Here is a 12,349-nt window from a genome sequence, read left to right as displayed (position 1 = left end):
GGTGCAAAAAATCACCAACAACTATTATCTGTATGTTACCAAATGTGTGGCTTGCATCCTTTATTCGCAAAACTGTTTCAAGCATATCAAACATTCTTCTGCTGAACATGGAAATCTCATCAATTATTAAGATATCTGTTGACAAAATTCTGTTTCGTGCAGGTATTAATCTGTCATCAGTTGCCATCATCCCCCTTAATTTTATACCACACATCCTGCCATCCCCAACTCCACACCACTTGTGAATTGTCATGGGCTTCAACACCTGAAAGCGAAAGGTCATTAAATTAATATTGTGATGGTCCCATGCGTTTTTTGTTTCTGTGTGGAGGGAGATGCCCATTTTACGCACTAACAGCTGAAAACTGATCGATTGTGAAAAAAGGTGAAATTGCTTGTCTTGAGCGATATCCCATTTTGTCACAATTGTTTTGCTGCACTAGCTTCGTAAACATGTTCTTTTTTTTAAAGCGTTGTCTGCTGGTGCTTTAAAATTCGGTCACTCCCAAAATTCTGCATGGGATGGGATGGGAAGGTTTAGGATCCATTTCTTTCCTTTAAATACTAAGTAAAAATTCTGGATTGTGGTTATTAAAAAAGGAGCATCGCTTGAGTTACATGAAATATATTTTTTAGTTAATTTCATGCAAAATACCATATAATATATTTATATATATTTGAAACAAAATCCTTGTGTTGTATTTGTATATTTAAATATAAAAGTTAAAGAAAAAAACTGCTTCATCTTCATGAACTTAGTTCTTTTAACCAGGTTATTAGATTGGCGATGTCGGCTGGCGGGCTGGCTGGCGGACAGGCGAAACAAGCTTGTCTGCGCCATTACTTTGTTGTTTATTGTCAGATTTTAAAATCATTCGGCACATGTGTTCACCATCATTAGAAAGTGTGTTATGAGAAAGAATTACGTTGATATCTCCAAGGTCAAGGTTATAATTTGAGTTTGAAGGTCAAAAATGGCCATAAATGAGCTTGTCCGGGCCATAACTTTGTCGTTCATTGTCAGATTGTAAAATCATTTCGCACATTTGTTCATTAGACGGTGCGTCACGTGAACGAATTACGTTGATATTTCCAAGATCAAGGTCACAATTTGAGTTTGAAGGTCAAAATTGAACTGAAAACCTAGTTTTGTGACATTTTAGTCCCTTGTTTATTTTATTTACTAGAGCTTTCACTAATTTACAACAGATCGTCAGGTGTTTTTTTCCATATATATGTACCCTTTCTATACATGTTAAAGAACTTGATGAAATCACACTTGTCGTTTCTGTTAAATAAGTTAAATTATGTTTTGCAGTCAAATCACTTAATCAACATACCGGTGAGAAATTGCTGCAAGCAACACCTGTCGTGCATGTTAATGCGACCGATTTGCGTTCATTCTCCGCCCATTGCATTATATGGGTTACGTGCGTAGACTTGCCGCACCCAGCCTGACCGCCGATGTAAACATTGTGGCCTGCTTTGACCATTGAGAGGGCCAAATTCTGTTTTGCAGTCCAATACGTCTGCTGTTCCATGGCTGCATCCATTTCCCGCGATATGTCAAAGTTTTTAATCTAACGAAGTACTCAGAAGAGTTCCAAATGAAATCGACCAATAAAAACTCACCGTTTAGGCTGCGTTCGTCACAGCATTCACTGCGGGATAGCCGACAGGCAAATGGCGTCTTTTAACGTTCAGAATTATTGTGTGTGAAAACGAGTTGATTTCTTGGTTAATATTCGGCGACCGAGCAAGTTATTGACGTGGACAGTGTTTCTTGGATGTGTTTTATATGGAGCTATAGACAATTTATCGGGGAATCGCTTATTACGTGCCCAACAGGACTCCTCCAGTGTAAACACAAGTGGACAGGCTTAGCTACATCGACCGATTTTTGGACAATTTCTCATGTTTGAGGCTCTGTGGAAAGTTTAATACTGCGACGAATCGAATGTCACTGATACCGATTGAGAGATAATTTATTTTGCTGTAAATCTGTGCAGGGTTTTTGGTGATAAACATATTAACTGTTTAGCAGTGCGTTATAATGCATGCCCTGTAGTTGAATTGCGTTTGTGCCCTTTTCCTTTTTCCTACATAAACATTTTTTTTTTTACTGGACCCTGTGACACAAAGAGTGATAAAAAGTTCACCTCTGTATATGGAATTAAACAACGACCGATGTGTGTAAGTTGAAACCGTCAGCTTACTGTCGTTTCGTCTAATCCCCGTTTCGTCTAACTTATCGGTAATAACAGATGTGAAGGCGTTTCGTCAAACCGATGTGGTCAGTTCGTCTATGTGTGAATTGTATTGTAATCTGGGTCACACTATGGCTTTCGTTTGCAATTACTAACTAGAGTAATTATGAAAGATGTTATTTATGCAAAAGCACGCGTGGCTTGTGTTTGTGAGTTGTTTGGTATCACAGCTTTTGAGTTGTTCTTCGCACATCGGTGTTATTGGGTATGAATAAAAAATTTACAAAGGAAAAATCACAACTGATGTGTTTTCTGTTGACACCATACACAAATAGGAATCTGTGATAACAGATTGTCCGGAAACCATTCCAACAAACGGAGAGGTTTGTAGCTTCTAGTGCGTTCATTATGTTAGGATCAGATACATCCTGATGCACTTTCCACAGTTCTCCTCGTTTTGAAATGTCTTATTAGCTGATTCCAATGATTGAAATACTGGTAAGACAGTAGAACCAATAGGAAGGCGTGTATCAATGCGAGAAGCATCATTAAAAAGTCTGTTGGAATCAAATTACTGACTAATTTCCCGTGATTGAGATTGTCGAATAAGTAGACATCTCCACATGTATTGGCAATAAACATCACTAAGATTTTGAAATATCATTTCATAAATCCGATTAATTGATTACAATTAGTGATCAGTGATATCATTGAAATCTGCCTCTGAATCTGCCTCATTGTCTACAACTCCAGCAGTGTGTAATATTCAGCGGAAAAAGAATGGAAATACTAGACCTAGTATCATGTACCGGATTGCGAGTATCTGATAATGATGAATGAACATCCACCAAATCAACCATCTGATAATTAAAAACAGAAGAATAGTGGTGAAACAAACACCATACGACAAAATCTGCGAAGTAGTACCAGTTTAGCAACATTTGTAATATTAAACTGGGCACTGTATCTGGTACATAGGGTACCGCAACATTACAATCCGAGACAGGATAATAATGTATAAGATACGAGAAGTCAGAGCGAGACTGTCGATGTGACGCACGATGACGAGCTTATATCTGCAAAACCGAGAAATAACTCGGATGCAATGGAAACGACGTCTCGTAGAGTAACGTCTCCTAGAGTCTAGAGATGATTGGAATCGATCAAATTGACGCCGTAAATGAGGATTACTCGATAAAGGAGATCGTGTAAGACGACTACATATTTTGTCGGTACTAGTTGACGATCCAGATGCCTTGAAGAAGAAGAAGAAGAAGAAGAAGAAGAGGATAATAATCCTATGATGAATATCGATGTCTGTTCTTGATCGATGACCGGTGACCGGTGCACGGTGACCGTTAGTATTAACCGGTGACCGTAACGATACCACGGACCGGTGATAGATGACCGGTCCAGCCCAGGTGAGTTACTCGATGACGTACCGGTCATGCTATGACCAGTGTTGTCACCGAGTAATGACCGTATGGCGTCTGTAGTCCTTGACCAATGCCATCGGGCATAAACCAGCTAACGGTTGTCACCATATGGTCTGATATTGATCGACTTCTAAGAAGTTAGCACAGCAAGATCTCCATCTTGCCAATTACCCGGGAAACACACAACAAATGCAGACTCTCCGACATCCAACAATGACCATCCGCCAAGTCAACACATTGACAACCAAAACCAGGAACAGACGGTGAACTATCAGAAGCGACAGGCACACAACCTCCATAGGAAACGCAAAACCACCCATCACGCATAGACGGCACCAGAAACAGAAGCAACCACCCTCGGTGCACACAAAACAGCCGTTGTGGTGAGACGAACACCAGACAAGAAGGGCTGCGAAATCGGATCAGCCACCGCAACATGTGTCAACATCACAGCGGAAACCGGCGCACAGGGCACGGCGACACCACAATCAGATACAGTAACCGGTCATAAAAATCGGAACGACAATGCTTCAATATAGCTTGTCTAGGACCTTTATTCCTGTAATGCCGTGATCTATAACAGCTACGATGGCGAGTGCTAGAACGGCTACGACGGTAATAACGTATCCTCGAGTATCGTTTCCGTGATGATCGATGGTGATCATAACGATGACGTGAATGAGGACTGCTTGATGAATAAGAGCGTGTACCTCTATCATCGGAACTAGTCGACGACGAATGTGCATTCGACGACGAAGATGTGTAATAGTCCGATGAAGAAGAAGAACGTCTGTTTCTGATCATTGACCGGTGCCCAGCAACTGTTGACCGGTTAATAATCAGTGCATGTTGACCGGAGTACGGTGACCGGTCAGTATGACCGTTGACTGGTGACCGGTGTTTGTGACGACTTGCATTTGACGAAGAAGAAGTTGATAATCCAATGAAGAAGAACGTATTCTGATCGTTGACTGATGACTATATGACCGGTGACCGGTATTCGGTGTGTCTGACTGGAGACCGGTTACCGGTGGGTATGACCGGTGACCGGACCGGTCAATGTTGACCGGTGACCGGTGGTTTTGACCGGTGACCGGACCGGTCCCCGGTGACCGGTCGGTCTGACCGGTGACCGGACCGGTTCCCGGTGACCGGTCGGTCTGACCGGTGACCGTACCGGTCAATGTTGACCGGTGTCCGGTGGTTTTGACCGGTGACCGGACCGGTCCCCGGTGACCGGTGAGTATGACTGGTGACCGGTGCCTGGACCGGTCAATATTGACCGGTGACCGGTGGTTTTGACCGGTGACCGGACCGGTCCCCGTCGACCGGTGGGTATGACCGGTTACCGGACCGGTCAATGTTGACCGGTGACCGGTGGTTTTGACTGGGAACCGGTGACCGGACCGGTCCCCGGTGACCGGTGGGTATGACCGGTGACCGGTGCCCGAACCGGTCAATGTTGACCGGTGACCGGTCCGGACCGGTCAATGTTGACCGGTGACCGGTGACCGGACCGGTCCCCAGTGACCGGTGACCGGTGACCGGTGGGTCTGACCGGTGACCGGGGACCGGACCTGTCCCCGGTGACCGGTGACCGGTCGTTTTCCGGAACGGTCCCCGGTGACCGGTCCGGTACCCGGTGACGTACCGGTCATGAAATGACCAGCGTTATCACCGGATAATAGCCGCATGGCGGATGCCATTTGGTCTGGCATTGGTCGAAGTCCGTGACCAATGCCATCATGCCAAGGGTTGGATCGACCTTCCATAGGAACAGTCCCATCGCAATCATCAGGCAAAGACCGGCTGACGGTTGTCGCCACAAGGTCTGGATTGGATCGACCTTCCATAGGAACAGTCCGATCGCAATCATGCCTGATGATTGATACCCGGTGACTGATGTCTGCAATGCGTCATCTGTGTTCCAAAGTCAACGGGTATTATTCCACTCTTGTATCTGCGACCATCGTGTATTCGATGATATGAAAGACACGAGCAAAACATTTTCGACAATAAAACTGGTCACAGACCAGATTATCATACGGTACATAAAATCATTATTGCCCATAATGAAAATAATTAGCCTTCTCACGACTTTTCACGATCTTGACCAATGCCGTCATGACTGATGCTGCAATAGATCATTTGACGTCTAGTGTAACTTCATCGGAATGTCTCGTCTGATGAAGATCCATCTGTACGTTTTCTGCAAGAAAACGTTCTGCGACGGATCGCTTCTGCCACGTCGCATCGTCTTACGCACCACAAACAGAGAATTTATGTTCAAAGGAACAATTAGTGCATAATAAACAAGTCTTGTGGAAATACCGCGAAGCCTTAATATGCCTATACAAACATCTTGTTTGTAAACTCATTCTTACTCTGAAAGTAGAAAAAGAAGAGAATCCGCGTAAGAAAACAATGTTAAAAGAACAAAATAACTGAAATAATCAGTTCAACACAATATTTACAATGTACAAACTTGTCAATAAGTTGATGATAAAAATCACGATATCCTCGTGCTCAAATCATGATACCAGACGTTTCCTGCTCATAAATGTTCAGAGACGTATTGCTTTATCCCAAACGTCGTTGTCCCATGAACTGCAAATATAACATTTTTGTTCATTTGTACACAAAGTGCACGATAAACAAGTGTTGTGGGTATCCCACTACGCTTTTAAATGACCACAATCGCCACGTAATTGAAAATTCATTCTAATTCTTAAGTAGAAAATAGAAAGAATTAAAGCAAGAAACAATATTTGATGACAATAATGATGAATCACAACTGTTAAACATGTAAATAAACTGTACAAAATATAGTCAATACTTTTTGACCATCCCACGAAAAGCTCGTGCACGAGTGCACGAGCCCTTAAACAAAACCGGCAAATAATTGAAAATAACAATATTTACAACGAAATTTAAAAAGAAAAGATTTCTGAATGTAGCAGAAATGAAAATTCAAGTAATCTATCACTCATAAACCCAAAACAACAAGCAGAAATGAAAGAAAAACACCAAATTCCACAGGAGCAGAAAAATGGCGGTCTGTCTCGGTGTACTCCAGAAAAGGAAGATGAGTTACGGTTCTTGATTTCCGGATAGGTTACATTGTACTATGCTTAACCTGATCTGTTTTAGTAGGAGAGGTGGCCGAATTCCGGCACTTGAAGATTTCTGGAGTAGCTAAACCCTTTGAAAAAGCTAGGAATAGCAGGTAATTATTTATGATATTAAAACCCATCAAGTGCGCAGTTCAATAAGGACATTGATAACTGTTAAATACGCATGCTTAAAAAAATATATCGACTGATTGATGCAAAAAGGTACCATGTGCCTTCTAATTTCAATGAAACATGGTACCTTTTTGCACCAAGGGGGCGAATTATGTCAGTTGGATTAAACAAAAAAACAACAACCCTTCTTTACTACATTATACAGGAGTAAGCAAAAAACCTTGGTATTCACAATGGTAACAATACTTTTACAATGCAGTTGTCACGTTTATCTCTTGTTGAATTACAATATAACATAACAATGCTTCCATAACTAAATCTGCCAATTATATGTACACTGAACTACCTCATCGCCAATTACAGCCACATAGAGTGTTGCTATCTTACCACGTATGTGTAATTCAGTTGGTTGAGGGACAGTGATTTCTTAATGTAGAGCACTCCAAACTTGCCCTCCGTGGCGATGAAGAAATACTCCTGGGCCAGAGGGTTGGTAGAGATTCTGTAGCTCACACTGTCCTATAAACAGATGGATGGGTCACAAATCGGATGCTACATTCTTTCAACTTTTCCCATAAACAATGATTTTTCATGGAACAAATTGAAAAAACACTACAAATGGCTGTATGCAATATCCTACCTAGTTAACTAAAGAGCAAGTGTTAATGCTGTTCAGTGCACAACAAATTGTTTAAATTTATTAACACAAAACTTTTAATGCCAATAATCCTCATTCACAAGCATGTTACCATAGTTACATACCCCATCTGGATCAGTGGCACTGACACGGTATATCTCGTTAAAGAGCTGCCGGTATTCGTTCACTTCCACGAAGTATGACAGGGTGGTATCAAACACAATGATGTCACTGTTCCGCTGGACGAAGATATACATGTACATCGTGGCACGGTTGGTTGGATAGAAGGAGTCATATGCCTGCAGCACAAGCTGGAACAGAACATCACAATGTTGTAAAAATGACTCATTATTATACATCTTCATTATAATAAGGAAATAATGTATTCAACGTATTATCTTGTGGGTAGTTTGGAAACACATGACACTGGTACAAACCAGACATGTGTTGGTAGGACTCTAAGGCTTATGCATTCCACTTTTGTCTGAAAACTACACAAATGTCCACAAAAGTAAAAGAAAACATTGGAACGAAATATGGAGATTTGCCAGTTCACATGCTGGTTAATATTTGAAAGCTTCATCACTCTAGCTCCAATACTCTTCCATGTTATGCAAAACATACATTACTGCAAAGTTTAAAGATATATGTAAGTCTGTAAGACGATGTACATCAAAGCTCAACAGAAAGATCTCTTTGTATTTAGATGAGCTTTTAAAAAGGACTTTATCAAATATCTAAATGCTTATGATAAATAAAGCCAGCAATTACTCTGAACACTGTGTCCCTTGTTGTTTTGATGTCCTTGATCAGGTTGATGAAGCCAGTTGCCCTGTCAATGCTGAAGTAGGCCATCGCATTACCATCTCCCACCAGCTCATACACAATTGTCTGCAACAAAGGCAATACAAAATTGACAAGAGCGACATAAAGTACACATGTGTAGCAAGGCAAACCAGCCAACCTTGGAACAACTGACCAACTGGGTGATTGCAGTATACCCAACAAACTTTATCTGTGGGGATATGATACAAAATCTGCATTATTTATGTTACTTTTTACCCAGATGTAGGACTGTCGCTATGAGGTCTGTCAGTTTCACATACCCCTTTACGATCCCTGTCATCTGCAAACACTGATGACACAAACGTATTAGTCAGGTGCTTGTCGGTAATGGTCTCATTCTTCTGAGGTGGTGAGAAGAAAGGCGGGAATTCGTCTCGTTCAACAAATATTGTCACAGACAAGAAGGCAGACTTTGGAGGCTTGCCCTGGTCATTGGCGATCACTTGGAACTAAAAAAAAAACACATTTAACATCGTAAATGCTGTCATTTTTCCAACATTGTCTCTATTATATATTCAAAACAAAAGTAAAACAGTGGATATGTTAGTATTTTTTGTCAATTTCCATGTCTTCAAAACTAAAATAAACAACTTGATATTTCTTTGTACTAAAAACCAATAAAGTGAATGCTTAAAAGGAAATTGGTGTTTGAAATCTGTTTAAAACTCTTGTGTTAACATTCAAACAGCAGTTCTGATTGTCTTTAGACATTAGACGCTTTTTTATGTTTATAAATATGTACCTGATACTGGTTGCCATATGGTCTGCTGTCCCTCAGATCGCTGGCCACTGTTAGAATGACTGACTGTTCATTCAGGTAGAAGAACATCAGCGTACCATTGGTGTAACCGGGAGCAACAGAGTAGCTGATCACGTCCTGTAAATGAAATGTACTTGATTTTGATTATGATATGGGAATATAAAATATTCTCAATTATGCTGTTGTTCAGAATGCATAAACTTGTGCAACTCAAGAAAAAGGAGGGGATTGAAACTGGAGCCAGTGACACGTTCACCTACAGTTGTAGCAAATTCTAATTGACTTCAAAATAGAACAAGATGTGTTTGTGAAACACTATGTCCCCGTATATGACGTTTGACCTTGAAGGATGACCTTGACCTTGACCCTTCACCACTCAAAATGTGCAGCTCCATGAGATACACATGCATGTCAAATATAAAATTGCTAGCTTCAATATTGCAGAAGTGACATTACATGAGCAATTTTGACCCATATATTTGACCTTGAAGGATGACTTTGACCTTGACCTTTCACCACTCAAAATGTGCAGCTCCATAAGATACACATGCATGCCAAATATCAAGTTGCTATCTTCAATATTGCAAAAGTACTCATCAAATGAGCGATTTTGGCCACATATATTTGACCTCAGACCTTGAAGGATGACCTTGACCTTTCACCACTCAAAATGTGCAGCTCCATGAGATACACATGCATGCCAAATATCAAGTTGCTATCTTGAATATTGAATTATTGCAAAAGTGTACATTAAATGAGCGATTTTGACCCATATATTTGACCTTTGACCTTGAAGGATGACCTTGACCTTTCACCACTCAAAATGTGCAGCTCCATGAGATACATATGCATGCCAAATATCAAGTTGCTATCTTCAATATTGCAAAAGTTATTGCAAATGTTAAAATTGGCGCAAACCAACAGACCAACCAACAGACCAACAGACAGGGCAAAAACAATATGTCCCCCACTACTATAGTGGGGGACATAAACAGGCAGATTATACCAAGGCTCTTCAGCAATGCCAATTGGCAATTACTAGATTATCATCCAAAGATGTTCATGTGACCTTTTTTTGGAGTTGAAAAAGGACAAAACATACTCTTGCATCAAGATCAGTTGCAGTTAGTTGATTTATTCTGAAACCGATTGGCTCTCTCTCGTTCACAGTGAATGACAGTGTGGGGTTAACGAATCTGGGACTGCTTGGATTGCGTTCAACAGTGATCAGCAGAAGGGCTGAAGCCTGGTTGGCTGAGCGCGCGCTGTCGTATGCCACCAGGTACATCTGCACAACAGAATACACATGATAGTGTATGATAAATAAAACTAGGACATTTATGGGTACCAATGGAGAATACACATGATAGTGGATGATAAATAAAACAAGGACATTTATGGATACCAATACTGAAAAGATCTACAGGCTACATAACTTTAAAAATGATCAATCGAAAGCATAGACTAAACTTATGAAATATTGATCAAAACAATTTTTGTAATATTTGAGATTGGATTATAAGTAAGAAATATTTTCAGATTTCAGCAAAGGTTTTGCAAAACTATTTACACTTGTGTTCGCTTGATTTACAACTTGATATTTGTCTGTACTGTTAACTGTTTCTAGATTTAATAATTAACAAAAGTTTAGCACAACACTAAAGGACAAAAAATGTTACATTACATTTGAAGCAGATGTAAAGCATACTCATATATGGCACATACCCTGTAGAGCACTGACTCATATATGTCCAAGGTGAGGTTCTTCTTTAATGACACAAGGCCATTTTTTCTGTCTATAGCAAAATACTCAAGAGCAACTGCGTCGGCAACAGCTTCATAAACCAGCGATCCCTGAAAAGCAAGAAAGTACAATGTTGTTGTTTTTGTTTTGACTATTTTTATCTTTGTTTTTCATTATTGATCAAGAACAATTATTTAATCAATTTAAAACTCAATCCTCAAGCAAAGCAGAGTTGGTGTTAAAGTGATAAACAGAACCAAGAATATAATTATAAACAAGAACTGCAGTGATGATGCAATAACCAAGGAGCATACTGACTGACCTGTAAATCTGCATCGCTGGCTGAAGGCCTCCTGGAGACAGTGGTGCCGACTTGATGGTCGTACCTAATGGTCGCTCTGTACACGGACCCACTGCCCGTGCCTGTGGTATCAAGGTCAAGATTAAGGAATACAGGCGCCTTGTCCGAGGGGTTCCTTACAATTGTGATGATAACAGTGGCCTCTGCCTTTTTACCACGCCCATCTTCCACTTGAATTGTCAGCTTGTAAAAACAAAGCAGGTTTTTAAATATTAACAATCTTAAGACCATATTTTTTTATTTTGTATTTTCACTTGATAAGTAAGTTGACACCCTAATCCATTGTCTACAATGCTTATGTTATATACAGAGTCGCATTGTTACAAGTCATACCCTTGCAAAAAAGAGAGACGCAATAATTCATTTATTTTAGATAATTACATTAAATAATAGCACCTCAAAGGAGTCGAATATGTGAAGTATTTCAAAAATATTTATTTTCAATTTAAATACTTTTTTATAACATCACATAAGTGTGGAACAGAACTTACAGTGTACTTGTTCAGTGGGGCCCTAGTGAGCTGATCTTTAGTCACTATTCTGTTGTCAATAAGGGCAAACCAGGAGGTGGAGTCATTGCTCGAGCGTATCAAAGTGTATTTCAGTTCATCCTGTAAAAGATTTCAGCAAACTGTTTCACACTTTTTATTTTTACACCTGTCATTTTATTGATTGCACTCTAATAGACAAAAAAAAGCAAAATATTTTACTTTGACTTTAGGATGTCGACTTATATCAGGGAATGAATTATTTTTAGGGAGTTACAATACATACAAATTACAACACAAAATTGCATAAACCACAATACAGTGTTTAAAGATCATAGAACTATTGTTTTGTTGTTGCTTTCTAGAGATTTGAATGCCTGATCTCATTGAATATATACAAAGCAATGGTGACCTTGCTTTCACTCCATGCATACATACATGCAGCATTGCAATATTTTACATCTGCAAAATGCCACATTTTCAAAATCAGTAAATGCACTATGATCACATGAACTCACAAACATACATGTAATTTTAAACTTCCATGCAGTCATACACTTTGGTTATTTATACCTTGGACTCAAAGACTCGTTACTCAATTATTATTCTTTTGCATTTACTAGGT

The 12,349-nt window shown here is 40.0% G+C and overlaps 1 protein-coding gene across 1 annotated transcript in view; it reads right to left on the bottom strand.

Annotated features, from left to right (window-relative positions):
- Nucleotides 1-12,349, bottom strand: part of LOC127869622 (protocadherin Fat 4-like) — a 74,488-nt gene that overhangs the window by 55,080 nt on the left and 7,059 nt on the right. Inside the window, exons 13-21 of the mRNA XM_052412279.1 lie at nt 11,728-11,847; nt 11,198-11,419; nt 10,857-10,985; nt 10,234-10,419; nt 9,114-9,248; nt 8,632-8,820; nt 8,297-8,416; nt 7,651-7,836; nt 7,276-7,407 (exon numbers count right to left, since the gene is read on the bottom strand). Of these exons, the coding sequence (XP_052268239.1) occupies nt 7,276-7,407; nt 7,651-7,836; nt 8,297-8,416; nt 8,632-8,820; nt 9,114-9,248; nt 10,234-10,419; nt 10,857-10,985; nt 11,198-11,419; nt 11,728-11,847 (1,419 nt within the window). The remainder of the gene's footprint in view (nt 1-7,275; nt 7,408-7,650; nt 7,837-8,296; nt 8,417-8,631; nt 8,821-9,113; nt 9,249-10,233; nt 10,420-10,856; nt 10,986-11,197; nt 11,420-11,727; nt 11,848-12,349) is intronic.

Source organism: Dreissena polymorpha, chromosome 2 (genome assembly GCF_020536995.1).
Source record: "Dreissena polymorpha isolate Duluth1 chromosome 2, UMN_Dpol_1.0, whole genome shotgun sequence".
In the NCBI taxonomy this organism is placed as follows: domain Eukaryota; kingdom Metazoa; phylum Mollusca; class Bivalvia; order Myida; family Dreissenidae; genus Dreissena; species Dreissena polymorpha.
The sequence above is the reverse complement of the archived record's forward strand: the minus strand, read 5'-3'. Positions and strand labels throughout refer to the sequence as shown.